Source organism: Canis aureus, chromosome 22, assembly GCF_053574225.1.
Source record: "Canis aureus isolate CA01 chromosome 22, VMU_Caureus_v.1.0, whole genome shotgun sequence".
Lineage (NCBI taxonomy): Eukaryota > Metazoa > Chordata > Mammalia > Carnivora > Canidae > Canis > Canis aureus.
Window position 1 is genome coordinate 25,617,179 of NC_135632.1, and position 19,307 is coordinate 25,636,485.

Here is a 19,307-nt window from a genome sequence, read left to right on the forward strand (position 1 = left end):
GGAACATAGCACCAGCCTATCACAGAAGAATATGAAACCTGCGCATCCAACTCCATACTTCCACCAACCTCAGAAAGTCCCAGGCTTGGAGGACATGGATCCGCAGGCCTAGTAAAGCTGTGGGACAGAGCAGAGCCAGTCTGATGTCTGCCCTCCAGAGGGTCTGGAAGGCATCAGGCAAAGGGGCTTGTATTAGTAACCAGGATGCCGCTGTGGCTGAGCTGGGACCTTTGCCAGAGGCACATGGGTGATTACTGATCTAACCAAAGCAGAAGAAAACAAACACTCGGTGCCTCCAGGAAGAGAGAGAAAGGTGGACATACTAACCATTTCTCTACACCTTTACTGTACTGTGGGTGGATTAGTGAATGGGCTGGAAAGTCACTGTCATCCTTGATAGTGCGCTGCCCTGTAACTGAAAACCACTGCCCACCTGCCTATGCTGTGGGTCCCCTCCACGTTCCCACCATGCTTGTGTCTAGGGTATCCTCTCCAGGTACTCAGAACTGATAGTATTTGGGCCCATTTGCCTGCTTTTAGCTGTTTCTCACTTGGTGATCTTGACTGTGCCTCCCCCAAATATATGCTTCCTGGCTTCTCTATAGGAGAAAGTGGACTTTGGCATGCTAAGTCTAGTGCTGTGTCTTACTTTTGCATTTTGTGTTATTTCTTTTACACACCCTACTATCATTCATTTTCAGTGTTTCCAGACTATTTTATTAAGGATTATTCTTTTGCCTTGGGGAGTACGGTTCCCTGGCTGTCGTACCCAATCCCATTATTCTTCACCATCTGCATCCAGGGTATCTCCACTATCATGTTGGTGCTGTGATCTAGTTTTTTACTTCTGAGCACTGGCAGATAAGAGCACAGGGGTGATGGACTTGTGGTGATGTTTCATCCGCTCCACCCTTAGAGACGTGTGTCCAGACACTTAGTAATCACAAAGAGCCTTTACATTGCCCACAAATCTGAGCACATCTTCCTGGAAAAATTTGACCTGTGGTTTTGGGAGATGTTTTCCATGCACTGGTTATGTTTCTTCTAGATGTCCAGGCTTCAGGTCTTCATTATCTAGAAGGTGGTTCTTTCAATGACTCTGATTTCTAACAAGGAAATGGAGGAGAGATTTCCCAAGGGCTTTGAAAAACAATTCCTTGCTGACATTCATTGAGGCTCATTTCAGAGATACTATGATCATTCTTGGAGGATGCTCAAGTCAATGGAAAAAACTTCCCCCAAACATCGTTTCAGCATTTAAATACTTTGCTGCTCATTCCCATTAAATGTGGTAGAAACACTTTGAAATCTCCCCAAATTCTATCAGCCCTATTAGGGAGGCACCTGGGAAATAAAAGTGATAGTTGAGACTCATGTCTCCTTGACATGAGGGGAAGATAGGAGTCAGAATATAGGTCCCTGGGTGGCGCAGCGGTTTAGCGCCTGCCTTTGGCCCAGGGCGCAATCGTGGAGACCCGGGATCGAATCCCACGTCGGGCTCCCGGTGCATGGAACCTGCTTCTCCCTCTGCCTGTGCCTCTGCCTCTCTCTCTCTCTGTGACTATAAAAAAAAAAGAAGAAGAATATAGGATCTGTGTGCACTTAATTTCTAGCTCAGTGGTATTCTGAGTGTGACCCCCATGCCAGGAGCATTAGCATCATCTATGAACTTGTTAGAAAATGCATATTCTCAGGCCCTGTCCTACCCCTACTGAATCAAAACTTCTGGGAATGGGGTATGGGGATCTGTGTGAGCAAGCCCTCCAGGTGACTCTGAAGGCATGCTCACATTTGAGAACCCCTGCTGTGGTCTGACCACCCAGAATTGCCATTGGGAGTGCTACTTTGAATTTTTGCTATAGCTAAGTTGAAGCCTACTCAGTGGTAGTGGTCTTTGTTGGTCTGACTGATAAATTGCCCCAGTTTCCAGTCTTTTTTCAGTACTAACTAGTGCTGGGGTTTTCCCACACCATGAGAATAGAACTTTACTATTTGCTTTCACTGCTTTATGTGACAGGAAGATGAAATGATGGATGTTAAAATGATTTGAAAATGTTAGCATGGGGGATCCCTGGGTGGCGCAGCGGTTTGGCGCCTGCCTTTGGCCCAGGGCACTATCCTGGAGACCCAGGATTGAATCCCACGTCGGGCTCCCGGTGCATGGAGCCTGCTTCTGTCTCTGCCTCTCTCTCTCTGTGACTATCATAAATAAATAAAAATTTTTTAAAAATTAATAAATAAATATATATATAAGTAAAAATATTTTAAAAGAAAGAAAGAAAATGTTAGCAGGGGGCAGCCCCAGTGGCTCAGCAGTTTAGCGCCGCCTTCAGCCCAGGGCGTGATCCTGGAGTCCTGGGATCGAGTCCCACATTGGGCTCCCTGCATGGAGCCTGCTTCTCCCTCTGCTTGTGTCTCTGCCTCTCTCTCTTTCTCTCTCTCTCTCTTTGTGTCTCTAATAAATAAATAAAATATTAAAAAAAAATGTTAGCATGGGGCAGCCCTGGTGGCTCAGCGGTTTAGCACCGCCTTCAGCCCAGGGCATGATCCTGGAGACCCAGGATCGAGTCCCACGTCAGGCTCCCTGCAGGGAGCCTGCTTCTCCCTCTGCCTGTGTCTCTGCCTCTCTCTCTCTGTGTCTCTCATGAATAAATAAATAAAATCTTAAAAAAAAACAAAAGACAATGTTAGCATGTAACATGTAAAATTCAGGGCAGTGTCAATGTAAAATTTTGTCCCCCTAGAGCCCTTAACTCAGCTAGATTTCCCCCATTCATTGTGCTGCCCGTCACAGTGTGGGTGTGTCACTTGGCACATCCAGTCACATCCTATGGAGTGTACCACTGTGAGATCAGAAATCGCAACAAATTTAGAACTTGCAAATATAGAAGATGCACTAGGTCCTGGAAGCATGGCAAATAAGAAACGGCTTTCCTGAGGCCCACATCTTGGAAAATCCTTTTTTTTTTTTTCTGTTTTCCACTGTAAAAGAGGTAGATGAAGTGTTATATATGAGAAGGAGAGGGAAAGGAGGAAAAACGGCGTCCACTTACTGCCTAAGATCACTTTACTATTGTGTTAGTGAAAAGCAAACCTACTGGGGCCAGTGATCCTCAGTTGGTCCACACGGTGGCAGTGGCGAACCTGTAGAACCGGTCTCCGCCAGGGCTCTTTCTGTCCACCCAAGAAAGTGAAAAAGAAAGCACCTTCACACGTTAAACACGTGGGCATTTCAGGGAGAAGTTTTATTGGACTGAATTTATGACGGTGATTTCCCATTTGAGGAAAAGAGAGATGACTTATAGTTAAGTTCAAGTGTCATGATCCTTCAATTGCTCGTTTGATGTCCTAAAATAAACTGGTCAACGAAACAGAAATAGGCCCTCCTCCAGTTACACTTCCGTATGTCACTCTCTTTTTTTAAGATAATAGGTGGAATAGGTAATAGAAATCACCACTTAGCTGTTTAGCTCAGAGGGCTGAGTAACATATTCACTGTTTTGAGTCCAGCTTTGAATCTTGACGTCGCCACCACTTGTCACTCGCAAGTGTTTACATTTGACATTTTCGACTGAGACGTCAAAAGTCTCGTCAGTGGATAGGTTTGCATGAAACTGTCCAAGGTAAAACCATTATGAGGCTTCCTATTCCAGGGGCCAGTCTCAGAAGAGCTCACAACTAGCATCAGCAGTGGGGAGAACCGAAAATATGAGGCTTTCTAGGAAATAAAAGGTCTCTTTCAGGATTTCTTTAACTTCAGATTAGGTAAATTAGGTGGAGGTTGGACATTATTTCTCCTTACTTTGTAAAAGGATCTAGACAAGGATACCATGACCTTAATAAGTCTAAAACTATTTGGAACTGGGCATCTGGGTGGCTCAGTCGGTTAAATGTTTGCCTTGGGCTCAGGTCATGATCCCAGGGTCCTGGGATCGAGTCCGGAGTTGGGCTCCCTGTTCAGTGGGGAGTCTGCTTCTCTTGCTCCGTCCACCTCTTGCCCCTGCTCATGTTCTCTCTCTCTCTCTCTCTCTCAATCTCTCTCTCTAATATAAACCAAATCTTTTACAAAATAAAATAAAACTATCTGGAACTTGAAAACGTTTTGGAAGCATTTTGTCAGATATATACAGAGACACAGACTGTGCTGATTCTTTTATGACTTAGCAGGTCCCCCTGCCTTTGTTCCACAGGATATGCTGTTTCCTTTCTGCCTCCTTTCCCAGCCATGGGACTGTTTTTCTCCCTGACAAGTAAAGAATGACAAGCTCTTTTATTAAAATGATCAATAGTTCTATATATAAATTTCTAAATGTATATACTTGCCTCTGAAATTATCTTATTAAGAGTCCCTTAATAATAATCCTTTCATTTAATTGCAAAAGATACTATTGTAATAGTATGGCGAGGAAGGAAATACAGCTAATTATCAAGATGAATCACTTCACAGGGTGGAAATAAATGTCCACGTGTGTAAAAATAGCTAGTGATTGACGTGTTACAAAATTTCCACAAAATAGATTGCCATGCAATTTAGACTTGGATTTCTTCTCACAGACCACAAGAAACCTTCCTGACCAAGATTAGTGTCAGAGGAATATTTTTCATGAGGAAATGAGAAGCAGGGACTTCTCTGGGGCAGTTCAAAGACCAGGATGCTTTCTTAGAGATGTCACTCTGCCACATGTCTCCCCACTCCGCCTGTGATTTCCTGTCTTCTAGATCATTGCTCTTGGCATACTGTGGGCTTCAGCTTTCCCTCTGCGTGCAGGGGAGTCACTGGGAGATTCTGTGCGGAGGAGTGTCATGGTTGACTTAGGCTGGAACTAGATGTCCTGGGCTGTTCCAGCAGGAGGAGCAAGGAAGAGGCCCAGGCAACTGCAGGCGGTTTGAGAGGCCAGGGAGCGGGGCCTTTTATTTCTCCCTCTGACTTCATTTCTTTTTCTTTTTCTTCTATTTTTACTTTTTAATATTTTATTTATTCATGAGAAACAGAGAGAGAGAAAGACACACGTGCACGCACGCGCGCGCGCACACACACACACACACACACACACACACACACACACAGAGGCAGAGGGAGAAGCAGGCCCCATGCACGGAGCCCGGAGCCCGACGTGGGTCTCCATCCCAGGTCTCCAGGATCACGTCCTGGGCTGAAGGCGGCGCTAAACCGCTGAGCCACCCCCCCACCCCCCCCACCCCTCGGGCTGCCCTCTGACTTCATTTCTTGCTGCCGCCTCCCTCTGCCCTGGGCCCCGGCCCACTGCTCTCCTTGCTGTTTCCTGAAGCCACTCAGCAAGTTCCCACTTGAGCCTTTTGACCTAGCAGTTCTCTCTGCCTGGAACACTCCCCCAGGCATCCATGGAGCCTTCTCTCTCACCTTTGGCAGACCTCACCTCACTGAGGCCTTTCGTGACCTGTTTGAAATTGTCCCCAGGCCAGGCCGTCCCTGCCCCCTTCCCTGCCTTTACCTCTCCTTTGCGCTCATCGCCATCCAACATCCTAAGTATTGATTTGATCGTGGTCAGTCTCCCCATACCTCTTGGGGTGGGGGTTAGCTGAGGAAGGGCCGGGCTTGTTCATGGCTGTACCCCTGACACCTGTACCTGCATCTGGCTCACAGTCGGGGATCCCATGGATGTCTGAAGTGAGCTCTGCTGTTTCCTGGCAGTGGGATTCAGGGCACCTCATGAGCCCATGCCCCCACCTCAGGGGGTTATGGTGAGCAGAGTGGACGAAGCAGGATATGGAGGCACATTGTCACCCAGATGGGGGCCTTCGTGCCAGGCCTTCCTGCAGTTTTAGCTCACCTGTCAAATGCCCTCCAGTGGAAGAGGGTGTGTAGCTACCTTCTCAGACTAAGCATACACCTCTACTCACCATTTTGTTTATGGTCCAGGTCCTGGCCAGCTCTAAATCTAGACCTGTTGCTGGGTTTCCAAGAACCCCAGGACTTCCAGAACCTTCTTCCCAGGAAGCCCTCACACCCCACCCAGCCCACCTGTGCTTTCTGTCGTGTGCCAGCAATTCATAACCACGGGAAACCAGGTCTGGGTGATGTCCTGCCGCATTAAAACAGTCTGTCTCTCCTACCTGGTATGCCTGTCAAAGTCCCTGCTTTGGGCCTTGTTTGGTTTTCCCTGAGACCTTTTATAGTGCCAGATAAAAAGGGAAAGCCAGCATTTGCAAATTTGGTTCAACTGGCTGCTATTTCCCCACTCTTCAGGAAGGGCGAACTGTCGTAGCTATTTTTATTATAATTACTCATTCTCTCCTACCTCATTAAGCTGGCTTCTTTCAAGCATGAATACCTGGTGGAAATCTGCCTACCCTCTTATTATCGACCCACCTTTGTTCACACACAAATGATTGCCATTTACAGCTCTCCTACCAGGCATCTTTTGTAAATAGTCTAAATTTTATTTTCTCAAAACAGAAAGAAATGATATCTTGCTAGTTCCACAGTTTCCTGGTTTTACTATTTGGCAGGTCCTGAGACTTAAACAAATGTTCTCTGTCTCCAAGTAAATTGGTGACACACAGCTCTTAGTTGAGAGAAGGGGATGCTGTGACCACCACTCTGGGCCCCAGAAACTCCTGACGTGGCTCCACTGGGGAATGGTTCGCACAACTCTCCCCACCGCACCCCTCCCCCCAGCCTCAGTTTCCCCGCCTCTTAGCAAGACCATTAGTCTAATACTTGAGATATTCTGGGGATGTGTGTTCGGAGATGAAATTCACACATACCCCCACCCCCGCCCTGGGTGGCTCAGTCACTTAAGCATCTGCCTTCTAGCAGGGGTCATGATCCCAGGGTCCTGGGAGTGAGTCCCACTTTGGGCTCCCTGCTCAGCGGAAAGCCTGCTTCTCCGTCTCCCCGCTCCCCATGCTTATGCTCTTTTTCTCTGTCAAATAAATCTTAAAAAAAGAAAAGAATATGAAAGTCCTCCCTCCCCCCGCCACTCCCCATTATCATCATTATGGAATCAGAGAGAGAAAATGGAAAATAGATTTTGAGACTGTTAAAATTATTCCTTGCTGGTCTTCAGAGGCACAATTCAGATAAGAGAGCTTATCAATTATACTTTTGTTTCTACTTGAAAACTCATGACTGCTTACTCAAAGCCTCCTTGTTCTAATCTTCAAACATTGTTCAGTGTCCCAGATGAATGGCAACAAGTCCTGGGGGGTGGTATTTGGATGGGCCGAGAAGTAACAGTGTGAGATGGGCAGGCGGGATGAGCCCTGCTCAGCCTGAGAAGTGTTTGCTTTTGCAAGGATCCTGACTGAGCATCCCTAGGCCTTGTTCCGTTGTTGAAAATACTTGTGGCTTTTGTTTTTGGAACTTTTAAGAGAAAAATAAAAGGAACTTTGGGGCCTGGAGAGTTTCGTTTCAAAACGCAAACACGGGAGTTATGAGTCAGACGTGGACAGGATGTCGTTATCTTTTTAAAAAGCAGCTAAAATAGGATTCTTGATTTATCTGTTATCTTGATGTTTAATCCGGATTCCTGAGCACCGGGTCAGCCCCAGCACCTCCCCAGAGAGCGAGTGCCCGGCCTTGGCACACCCCCTGGTAAATCTGTGTGTCAGGGGAGGGCCTTCAGCTGGGAGGCCAGGCTGGTTCTCAAGGCAGAATTGGACTATTCGCTTTAACGTGCTTAGTAACACATAACGGTTAGAAATAAAAACTCCTACTGGGAGAAAAGGCACGCAGGAGTGTCACTGTCAGTGACATTATTTACTTCTAATCTCTTAGGACCTGCAGAGCTGAGTTTACTTTCTAGAAAAGTCTAGTATATTTTCTAGAAAATTCTAGTTTATCTCCTAGAAAATTGCATTCTTATCACTGCAAGAGGATTTTATTTCCAAACGATTATACTTTGGGGCAGGAGTTTTGGAATCATAGAGAGGTTGAGGGGATTCTGTGCGTTGATAATTGTCAAATTAAGGGAGGAGAAAAAAAAGTGTTTTGAGTGGGAGACTTCTCTTTACTTGTCCATAACAGAGGGCAGATACTGGCATTTAAATAGAAGTCAGCAGCTTCTCTGCACCAAATAAAGAATGTTACGCTAAGAAGGATTTACCCTTTAAGTTCATTACTGACCAGAGAAAGGCCAGGAGAATTTTAATCCATGGGATTTTCATGGCTAGGAAAGCTGGGCTGTATTATCGGGATCACAACAATCAGCCGGTGGTGGTGGTTGACGTGTTTGTGTGTATGAATGGCAGGTAGTGGGATGTGGGAATATGTCATTTAAGTATGTAAAATAATTCTAGTAATCATTCTTACCTAAAACTCAAGTGTGTGGCCAGAAAGGCGAGTAGTGACGCACCGGCGTCCTGCTGAACCCTGGGTAAGAAAATCGTGGCAAACACTAGGTCTGTTTTGGAAACGTTCTAAAACCAGACTAACACAGCGAGCCATTTTAAATGTAACTTGCTACGTGTTTGGAGAGAAACACATACCCCTTTATTAGGAACATGAAACAAATCTTTGAGCTGCAGTATCAGGGCGGGTAGGTTTAATTGCTGGGATTAATAAATCACAGCTGCAAAAGTTACATTCTTGGCAGGATTCTTTATTCAGCTGTTTTCCCCCTGCCTCCTTACGTTCCAGATTTATGGTCTGCATTATGTCTGGAGCCAGCAGTCAGCTTGCTCTTTTCCTCTGCGGCTGTTACGTGGCTGCCCTGGGAGTCCACGCCGAGGAGCCGTGCGTGGCCGAAACCCAGGAAGCTGAACACTACGTGGCTGCCGTGTACGAGCACCAGTTGATTCTGACTCCCAACCCTCTGGCTCTCGTGAGCCGCAAGCAGGCCTTGGAGCTAATGAACCAGAACCTCGACATCTATGAACAGCAAGTGATGATCGCAGCCCAAAAGGCAAGAAATGCTCCCCCAGCTTGTCTAGCAGAACAAGGCAGATTGCCCTTTGGCTCTCGGTCGGTGCTGCCCGCAGCCCCTCTGGAAAATTAGTCCAGCTGGTAAAATGGAGCAGAAGTAGTCCATTGGCCAGGGGCTCGCTACTCGGTGGTCCATGAACGGGCCAGCATCCGCAGCCCTCTGGAGCCTGTGAGAAATGCATAATTTGGGTACCACCCCGGATGTGAATCAATTGACATTGTACCAAGATCCCCAGGTGCTGTTTTTCACCTCATGTCTGTGAAGGCCAGAGCTAACCCCTGGTTCTCGGTGAGGCTGTGCAGAGGGATTGCTTGCCCAGTGGGTGCCCGGGTCTCATACCCGCAGAGTCAGCTGGGGTGTAGGCAGGGCACTGGGATTTTTGAAGGCTCCCGGTGGATTCCAATGCACAGAAAAATCTGGAAACTACCAGGCTTGAGGGTCTCATGCTCTCTGAGGCATTCAAAATAGTAAGCATCCGCAGGACTGCTGTTTGCTACCTTTAGATTATTTGGGGCTCGTTTCTGGTCTCTGTTCTAGACCATGAACAGCCTGGGAACTCAGTGCAGACATAACGGAGATGGACAAAGGGAGGACGTTGCCAGCCTTTGTGAAGGCTTCCTGCTTGGCCCTTATGTGCCATTCCTGCCAGGAAGGGTGGGGCACAGGGGGAAATGTTGGTGCCATATGTGACTGCAAGAAAGTGCCCTGTTGGGAAATCCATCACCAAAGGGAAGTTTGGACTCTCACCTGGTGGTGGTGGGGGTAAGCCCTGCCCTACCTTAACACGGGGTAAGCCCATGTGAGCAAACCTCCCCGGTCTGTGAGTTTAGAGGCCAGAACGGGCTACGCCGGCAGGTCCTGCCTAAGCGGTCCTGGTCTCTGTTCAGGGCAGTCAGGATTGCCTGGGCAGCCACTCTCTTTGCTACATTTAAAAATTCTAACCCATTATATTTTGTGTGTGTGTATATAAAATTATAGGTTACTTTAAAAAATACATATATATATATATATATGACTAATATTGGAAGGGAACCTAAAGACCTGGTCCAGCTTCTTCTGATGGGTGACACTCCTTTCTTGTTCCAAGCCCCACATCCAGTTTTTCCCTGAACACCTTCTGTGGCCCAGAACTCACTGTTTCATGAGAGAGTGGGAACTTCTGGTAAGGTCTGCCTTTCAATGAACAGTCAGCCTCCCTGCAACTGCCACCCATTGTTCTGTCCTCGGAGCTGAACAGACTGAGTGCCTTACCACAGCGTGCCGTTTCCCGCAGATTTGAGGACAGCCATCATGTCCTCCCCCCACCCCCAGGCCATATATCCCTGCTACCACAGACTTTCCAGATTATCTGTGTGCCCAGAGCTGTAGGAAGTTCTCCGTGAGGGCAGGGTGCAGGAGATCTGGCACCATTCTTGTTTGAGACGTTATTCCCAGAAAGCAGTTGGTAGCCACATCTCACTGTGGATTCATAGGGCATTTGCTGTCAACTAACACTCCTGAGCCTTTTTCACACACAGACACACATGCTGCTAATTGCCATCCTGTACATTCAAAGTTCATTTCTTTAACCTGAGCGCACAACTTCACATTTATGCTGTAGAATTTCATCATCCCTGCCTGTTGGGCTATTTGGGGATCTTTACCGACATCCTGCATATCAGTTACCTTCACGTCATTCACACATTTGATACACACCTCATTTATGTCTACGCTGAAGTCAGTGTAAAAAAATCCCAGGCTGGGCCTTCAGCCTCCTGATGACACAGAGCCACTCCAGAGCATTCTGTGCAGGGGTGCCTTGCAGCCACCCCCTGCTTCTCTGTCCTGTCCATAAGACCATTCTAAGATGTTTGCAAATGCCATGCTGCACCAGAGACTGCGACTGTAGTAGTGCCCTGCCTTTCAGTAACCAGCCCCCGAAGGAAACCTGTAACATGTTCTCATCGAACCATGCTGGCTGCAAGCATCTTTCCTTCTCTGTGTGGTCCAAAAGCAAGGATGAAGCTGTGGGGCTGATCATTTTTAGTGCTTGCCGATACCTCGGCGCCCTTGTGTGATTATATGGGTTAAAGCAACTTCTAAGACAAACTGATGCCGAGCACATGTCAAACTTTTATATCAAACTTGCTGGAAGGCAGGGGTTCCTGAATAAGCCAACTGAAATATTTCTCTCTTGGTAGAGATATTTCTAGGGAAGGAAAGGAGTCCAACTTAAAGATACTAGGCTGGTCCATCAGCTGGGTTGGTTGGTAGCCTTAGTCCCCAAGGAATTCTTGATCTCTTTGAGGTCTCTCAGAAAATTGCTCATTTATCAGGAATGCTAATTGCTTTCTAGATGGAGTGGTAATCACATTAGACCCAAAGTTCTGCCTGGCTCAGGCTTGGTTCCTCTTTATTCCTGGAAAATATGTATTCAGGAAATGCAATTTAACCTTAATATTAATCTAATATGTATACATGATTTAAGTGCTATTGTCCAAGAGAAACATTCAGCATTCTCAAAGTTTTGTTTTTAATTAAGGAAAACATTTGTCCAGGTATTATTTTCAAGAAGTTAAAAACATGACTGTAATACTAATATAGGATGAACATGTGCCATTGCTGTTATTTAACTCACTGATTAATAAAGAAATAGTAAGATGGTAAAGCTGGTTCAAAAGAGCATCTGAGGAACAGAAGCATGGATCAGTCAGTCACATGAATGTTGAAATGAATTTGCAAATCAATACAAAACTGGCTAACATACTATGGGGCAATACGATTATAATCTTTGAGGTGATTTATTAAATAACAAAGCCAAATGGTGATACATTCACTAGACAAATAATCCTTTAGTGAGCCTGTCAAGCAGTATCCTAGGTATGTCTGAAAGGCAGACATTCTTCATCTTTTTTGCCCAGTTTGCAGTAACTTTGCTTTACGAGGTGCTATAAGATGACCAGTCTCACTCTCTACTGGAAGGAGTAGACATTGGCATCATCCTTCTGGAAGGCTGGCAGTGTAAAGAACTGAAAATGCTTCATATCCTTAAGCCAGTATTTTCATTTACACAACTTTATTCTAAAGAAACAATCAGAAATTGCAAAGACTCGTGAGCAACATTTCATTCAGTAAGTGTTTTGAGCACCCTGAATGCAGATGGTCACCGCGGCCTCCTAAATAGAATGCGGCCAATGCAAATAACATTTTTGAAGGTATCTCTATAGTCTTGAGGCTCTAGGTAGTAAGAAAAGTCAAGATGAAAAACAGGTCTTGTATTAAAATAATAATAAATTATAATTAATATTGTTATCTCGTTTATACAGAGAAAAAAAAACTAATATTAACTAATATTTTGTTTTCTGAGTTTTCTAGTTAAACTTTTGAAGCTTTTTTAACCAGAAAAAATATTATAAAGTTTGCAGTGCATTCCAGAAATAAGTGACTCAAATTGCTGCTTATTTTAGATTATTCATACCTTCTCTGCCTTCCTCCTCCACCTTTTACTTTGACATTTTAAGCTATGTAAGTGGAAAGTAGCAGGAGAATGAGGCCCTGATGCTGAGTGCTGAGGGCACCCCATTTGTTTGGATTTCATTACATAACTGCAGATGTCACCGGAGCCCCGGGCCAGCACAGAGAGCCTAGGGTGTCTACAGGTTTAGGGCAAACCTCACAGGGTGGTTAGAATTCTGAAGGGAGCCTCCTAATTCCCAGCCAGGGAACTGCAAGTTAGAACAAGTCCTTATTTCTATGCTAAAATCAACACACTTGACTTTTTACCCACCAGCCCAGTGGGTAACTGGCAACTTGGCTGCATGTTAGAACCACCGGAGTGGGGCGCCTGGGTGACTTAGTTGGTTAAGTGTCTGACCTTTGAGGTCGGTTCAGGTCATGATCTCAGGGTCATAAGATCGAGCTCTATGTCTGTCGGGCTCACACCCTTAGCATGGAGTCTGCTTGGAATTCTTTCTCTCTCTCAGTCTCTACCCCTCCCCTCCCCCTGCTCTGTCTCTCAAAAGAAACAAAATCTTAAAAAAAAAAAAAAAAAAGAATCACCTGGGGACCTTACAACAAGCACTGTGGTCAGACCCAGTCAAATGAAGCAGACTTTTTAGGAGTGGGGCCCAGCATCGTCCCTAAATAGTGTTTTTTTCAGAAACTCCCCATGTGGTTTAGATGCATGATAAGTGGAAACTACCAGACTGGAGCCACCCCATCTGTTAACAAGCCCAGGATTCAAGGCCTTCGTTCTGTGTCCCATACTCCACTGCACATCAGGAACTCCAAATCTCTCCTGACTGCTTTCTGCTTCAACCTCACTCAATCCGTCCTTCCCTGACATGACCTCAGGTATGGTTAAGGGTTGTTTCTAAAGCAACAACTAGGCCAAGTGAGATGCCTTCCCCAAGACTAAGATCCCTGTTGAGAGCCCGGCCGCCATCTTTATACCTCTGGTTCCTGGCACAGAACAACTGCTTGATGGCTGTCAGATGTGTGAACGAAAGAGTGAACAAATGAAGGGGTGCTTCCTGTTACCTGATCACATCCTATACTTTGATGTGTTTGACTTACAGGGTGTACAGATTATCGTGTTTCCAGAAGATGGCATTCATGGATTCAACTTTACAAGAACATCTGTTTACCCATTTTTGGACTTCATGCCTTCTCCCCGATTGGTCAGGTGGAACCCATGCCTGGAGCCCCACCGATTCAGTGACACAGAGGTATGTGAGGGTCCCAGCCTTGCTCCTCAGGGCTGAGGGCATGCAGACATGAACTGAGCCACTAGCCAAAAGCCAAGACATGTTAAAGGAGCCCGAAAGGAGACCCTAGGATCCTAAAAAAGGAAACCCACACTCCCCAGCCTCCCTGTGCTACATAGTCACTCAGTTAAAGAATATCTGGTATTATGGGACATTTACTCATCTCTGGATTGTTCTATTTATTAATTACTAATTACACAAGAAATACATGAATATATGCTTAGAAAATAAATGAATCAGAAGTAAAAAAAAAAGTCAAAAAAATAAAAATAAAAATAAAGAAGTAAAAAAAAAAGTCATCTTCACATATAGCCCACCCATCACCCTGCTTCTCTTCCTAGAGAAACTGCCATCAAGTTTAATGTGCATCCAACTATATTCTTTTCTATACATTTCATAGTTATTGACATCCTTTTTTTTTTTTAAGATTTTTTATTTATTCATTCATGAGAGACAGAGAGAGAGAAAGAGACAGAGACACAGGCAGAGGGAGAAGCAGGCTCCATGCAGGGAGCCCGACCTGGGACTCGATCCCGGGTCTCCAGGATCACACCGTGGGCTGAAGGAGGCGCTTAACCGTTGAGCCACCCGAGCTGCCCTTAAAAGATCTTTGTTTCATTTGGTCAGTGCAAGGTTAGAAGAGTCTTTTGAATTTTTGCCAATCTTATGAAGGTGCAAAATGATATATCATTATCTTAATTTGCATTTCATCATTACTAATCTTGCTGTCTTCTCAGATGTCCCTATTTGTTCTCCCATGAGTCACCTCTTCATATCCTGTGCACCTTTTCAGTAGAGTTTTTTTACTGACTTATTATAGAAGTTTACATATTATAGATATAATACTTTTCTAGCTTAAAATCATAAGACAGGGATGCCTGGGTGGCTCAGCAATTACGCATCTGTCTTTGGCCCAAAGCGTGATCCTGGAGTCTCCAGATGGAGTCCCACGTCGGGCTCTCTCCGGGAGCCTGCTTCTCCCTCTGCCTGTGTCTCTGCCTCTCTGTCTCTCATGAATAAATAAATAAAATATTTTAAAAAATAAAATCATAAGACAAAAGGCAGGATTTTAAAAATTCATTTATTTATACCTTGTTTTCTTTAGGTCCTCCAGCGCCTGAGCTGTATGGCTGTCAAAGGAGATATGTTCCTGGTGGCCAATCTTGGGACAAAACAGCCTTGTCAGAGCAATGATCCAGGGTGCCCAAATGATGGAAGATACCAGTTTAACACCAATGTCGTGTTCAGCAATAATGGAACCCTTGTTGATCGCTACCGCAAACACAACCTCTACTTTGAGGGAGCTTTTGATGCCCCTCTCAAAGTGGATCACGTCATCTTTGATACCCCCTTCGCCGGCAAATTTGGCATCTTCACCTGCTTTGATATATTGTTTTTTGACCCTGCCATTAGGCTCCTCAGAGACTCTGAGGTGAAGCACGTTGTGTATCCAACTGCCTGGATGAACCAGCTTCCACTTTTGGCAGCCATTCAGATTCAGAGGGCTTTTGCCATTGCGTTTGGCATCAACTTTCTAGCTGCTAACATCCACCACCCATCTCTAGGGATGACAGGAAGTGGTATACACAGCCCCCTGAAGTCGTTTTGGCACCATGACATGGAAACCTCCAGAGGTCATCTTATAATTGCTCAAGTAGCTAAAAATCCACTGGGTCTCACTGGTACAGAGAATGCCACAGGTAAAACGGACCCATCCCATAGTAAGTTTTTAGAAATCTTGGCAGGTGATCCATACTGTGAAAAGGATGCTCAGGAAGTCCACTGTGATGGAGCTACCAAATGGAATGTGAACACTCCTCCGATATTTCACTCTGAGATGATGTATGACAATTTCACCCTGGTCCCTGTGTGGGGAAAGGAAGGCTACCTCCGTGTCTGTGCAAATGACCTTTGCTGTTACTTACTTTACCAGAGGCCCACTGTGTCCAAAGAGCTGTATGCCCTGGGGGTCTTTGATGGTCTTCACACCGTGCACGGCACTTACTACGTTCAAGCTTGCGCCCTGGTCAAGTGTGGGGGTCTTGGCTTTGACACCTGTGGACAGGAGATCACAGAGGCCACAGGGAGATTTGAGTTTCACCTGTGGGGGAACTTCAGTACTTCCTATATCTTTCCTCTGCTTCTTACCTCAGGGATGACCCTGGAAACCCCTGATCAGTTTGGCTGGGAGAATGACTACTCTTTCCTGAGGAAGAGTGGGCTGTCCTCTGGCCTGGTGACAGCAGCTCTGTATGGGCGGCTGTATGAGAGGGACTAGGGCAGTGTGGGGTGTGCGGCCCGGCACTTGCCCAGCCTGCAGCCCACGAGCACTGGGACTGTCTCTCTGCCCCAGAGCCCATCATGGGAGCTGTGGGACAAAGTAGGAGAGGTCGATTCCCCCATGGCCTCTTCCTCTTTGATGTGAACCATTGAGTCTTTTCTGATAGTCTCTGCTCACATTTACCATTTCCAAGCCACATCTTCCTCTAGCAAATCTCTCATTCCACAACTGATTTTAAGGGCAAAAACAAAAATAAATGTCAGTTTATATTTTATACATCCACAAAGCGGTGGGTTTTTATGCGTGTTTTCCTTGTTCTTGTTGGTCGTGACACCCAGGATGTGCAAGTATCTTAATTCTCAAACACTGTCTGAGGTAAGAAACAAACTCTCAAAGCAACAGCTGTATTAGAAATGGCTGTGTGGGCCCTTTTCCATTCTGGATGAACAGAATTCTATCCAGATGAAGTGGTAATGCCAGAGCTATCGGCAACAGCCGAAATGTGGATCTTGAAGCAGCTTTTAAAAATAGAAGGGAAGTTTTCCTTCCATCTGCCTTTCTGTCAGTGAATGGAATGTGTCAGGCAGGACTCATAATAACTGGAAAGAAGGAGTGCAGTGCCCCAGAAGGGGAGGGAGGACGAGGGAGGGAGGAGGGAAGGAGGGGAGAGAGGAGGCGGCTGGAAATAAGTGCTGAAGAGAGGGGCAGCAGTGGGAAAGTATGAGTAAGAGGATTCTTTCTGCACCATGTGTCTCATCCAGGGATTCCAGGGACCTTAATAAATCATGCTAACTTTGGGTAAGAGCCTTCCAGTTGCCTAAACGAGCAAGATGGAATGTGGGTGTGATTCCATGAGCAGTCCCCAGAGGGCCTGCCCTTGGAGAGAGGCATCTCACCTCTTGAAAAGTTGTAAAAACTGCCATGGAGGTGAGCCCACTGTAGTCATTCATTCATTTAATCACGCAACGTGTATTTTTGGAGAGCCCATCAGACGCTTAACCGGCTGAACCACCCAGGCGCCCCTCTAGCCAACATTTCAAAGTCATTTGCCTGGTAACCATTTCAGATGATTTTCAAGTGGGAAAATGGATAATTTTTAAAGAAGATGAATAATTAACGCTTCTGTGATTTGCCTCTTCGATGTCGTGGTTAGTTTCCTCTTTTAATTAGGTGTTTAAAGCAGTTATACAAAGTAAAAAAACAAAAAACAACAGGACTCCTTCCCTATTCCCTGGAAGTGTGGCCTTCCAGACTCCTTTTCTGGCTTTCAAGCAGACTAATAAAGAGCACAGACCCTGGACTCAAGACGGCCCAGCTCACCTCCTTGGCCTCACTGTTTACTCTTCACTGCATAGACCCTGGACAATTGATTTAAACCCTGTCACACCACAATCTTCTCATTCATAGAATGTATCTTGTGTGATCCATGTGGGAATGATCCAAATAAGCAAAACCCCTGCTGACTCACTGCTCACTTGCAAAGGTTTGGAATGAGTCACGTCTTCAGGGAATAAGCAGGAAGAACCCAGAATTCCTGAGGAAGCCCTGGGAAGTCCCCCTGGAGCAGGAACAGGACCTCTCCCACCAGATGAGAGCTTGCCCGCCCTCTCCAGTGCGGGACCTGCCAAGAGGAGTGAGCTTGTGGCTCCGGATGTGGTTGGCTGCCACCCACTTAGCTCTCTGCCCCAAACCCCAGGGAAATAGAAATCATTTTAAAAATGCATATTGTTGCTTCATGCCAAGTGGCTTTAAGTCAGCCTGAGAAAGAGAGAGACAGAGCAATCCTAAACACAGACTTGGTGGACCTCCTCCTCCCAGTAAACACTTAAGAAGCACTTGCTGGATGCACAGTCCTTTCTTCTGAACAGACCACCTAAAGCTTTCCCTGAATTACTTTCTATTGACAATTTAGAATTAACTGCTTATAAAGTAGAAATGAGGGGGGAAATAAATAATGATGGTAAAACAATTATTTTTATAATAAAAAGAAGTAGCTGCCAGATGGCAGCACAAAGTGGAGGACAGGGGAAAATGAGTAAAATAAATAATTTTCAGGAAAAACATACACCTATGATTAATGGTTGTGATGTGCTTTTGTCAACTAATACTGAAATTCAGGAAGTGAATGGCAATCTTGACCATAATGTCAAGGCAGGAAATCAAATGTATTTTTGGTCAAATCAGACTTGGGGGAAGTCAGTTGGTCTGTGTGGTTTCTCATGCAGGTACAGCTGGTGCCTGTTTGTGGTTTTCCTCACAGAGGAAGTGAGAGGCACAATGAGCTGTGTTTACAGTGGACTTAAAAAGGCCTGTTCCTAGAGAAGGCGAAACCACGCCCTGCTCACAGTCCCAGCACCCACTGCTCCCCCCTGGGGGAGAGCCTGCCTGCAGCCCTGCTGAGGGACACCCACCCAGACCACCCCGCACTCACAGGTGGCCCTGCTCAGTACCCTGTGGCCCCATCCCTTGGCCATTGCACAACGGGCCAGGAGGAGGCACCTGACTCCAGCCCAGCCAGTCAGAGGGCTGCCTGGTGACCTGCCAGGTGCCCTGGTACCGGAGACTCTGTCCAGAGAGGGACGAGCTCAGTCAGCTGCTTGGATTCTCAGTGAAACTCGGAACTGCTCAAATACCAATTACCCACTGGAACAAATGGTTTCTCAACAAAGTGGATATACATATGGCAAAACTTAAAAAAAAAAAAAAAAGCTTTAGTACGAAATGTATAAAAAGGCTCAGATTTAAAACAAATGCTGATGTGACATGAAGATCTGTGAGCAGGACTGCTGTGGAGGCCTTTGGTCTTACTGCCATGTCTCCCTCCCTGTGTTAGTTGCCTATTCCCTCACAGCAAATCACCCCAAAATTTAGTGGCTTAACACAGTCACGAACATTTTTAGCTCACAGTTTCTGTGGGTCAGGAATCTGGGAGTGGCTTGGCTGGGTTGTTCTGGCTCAGGGTCCTGTGAGGCTGCAGTCAAGATGTGAACTGGGGCTCTAGTCAGCTGAAGGCTGCACTGGTGTTGGAGGATGTTATTGATAATTGTGTTCCCCAAAAAGATATGTTGAAGTCTTAATCCCCAGGAACTTGGAATGTAACCTTATTTGGAAATAGGGTCCTTGTGGATATGATTAAGATGAGGTCATAGCAGAGTAGGCTGGCCCCTTAATCCAATGTGACTGGTGTACTTGTAAGGAGAGAAGGTACAGACACACAGGGAGAGGATGGCCATGTGACAACAGAAGTGAAGATCAGAGGAATGCATCCATGAGCCAAGGAACACCAAGGATTGCTGGCAAACACCAGAAGCTAGAAGAGTCAAGGAAGGCTTCTCCCTTACAGGTCTCAGGAGGAGCATGGCCCTGTTAACACCC

General features: G+C 46.0%; 1 protein-coding gene across 3 annotated transcripts in view; it reads left to right on the forward strand.

Annotated features, from left to right (window-relative positions):
- The window catches only part of BTD (biotinidase), a 31,548-nt gene extending 15,342 nt beyond the window's left edge, over nt 1–16,206 (forward strand). For all 3 annotated transcript variants that reach the window (XM_077865264.1, XM_077865262.1, XM_077865261.1), the window contains 3 exons: nt 8,621–8,885; nt 13,463–13,612; nt 14,757–16,206. In XM_077865264.1, coding sequence (XP_077721390.1) covers nt 8,625–8,885; nt 13,463–13,612; nt 14,757–15,929 — 1,584 coding nt within the window. In that variant the 5' untranslated portion in view covers nt 8,621–8,624 and the 3' untranslated portion in view covers nt 15,930–16,206. The remainder of the gene's footprint in view (nt 1–8,620; nt 8,886–13,462; nt 13,613–14,756) is intronic.
- The last annotated feature ends 3,101 nt before the right edge of the window (nt 16,207–19,307 follow it).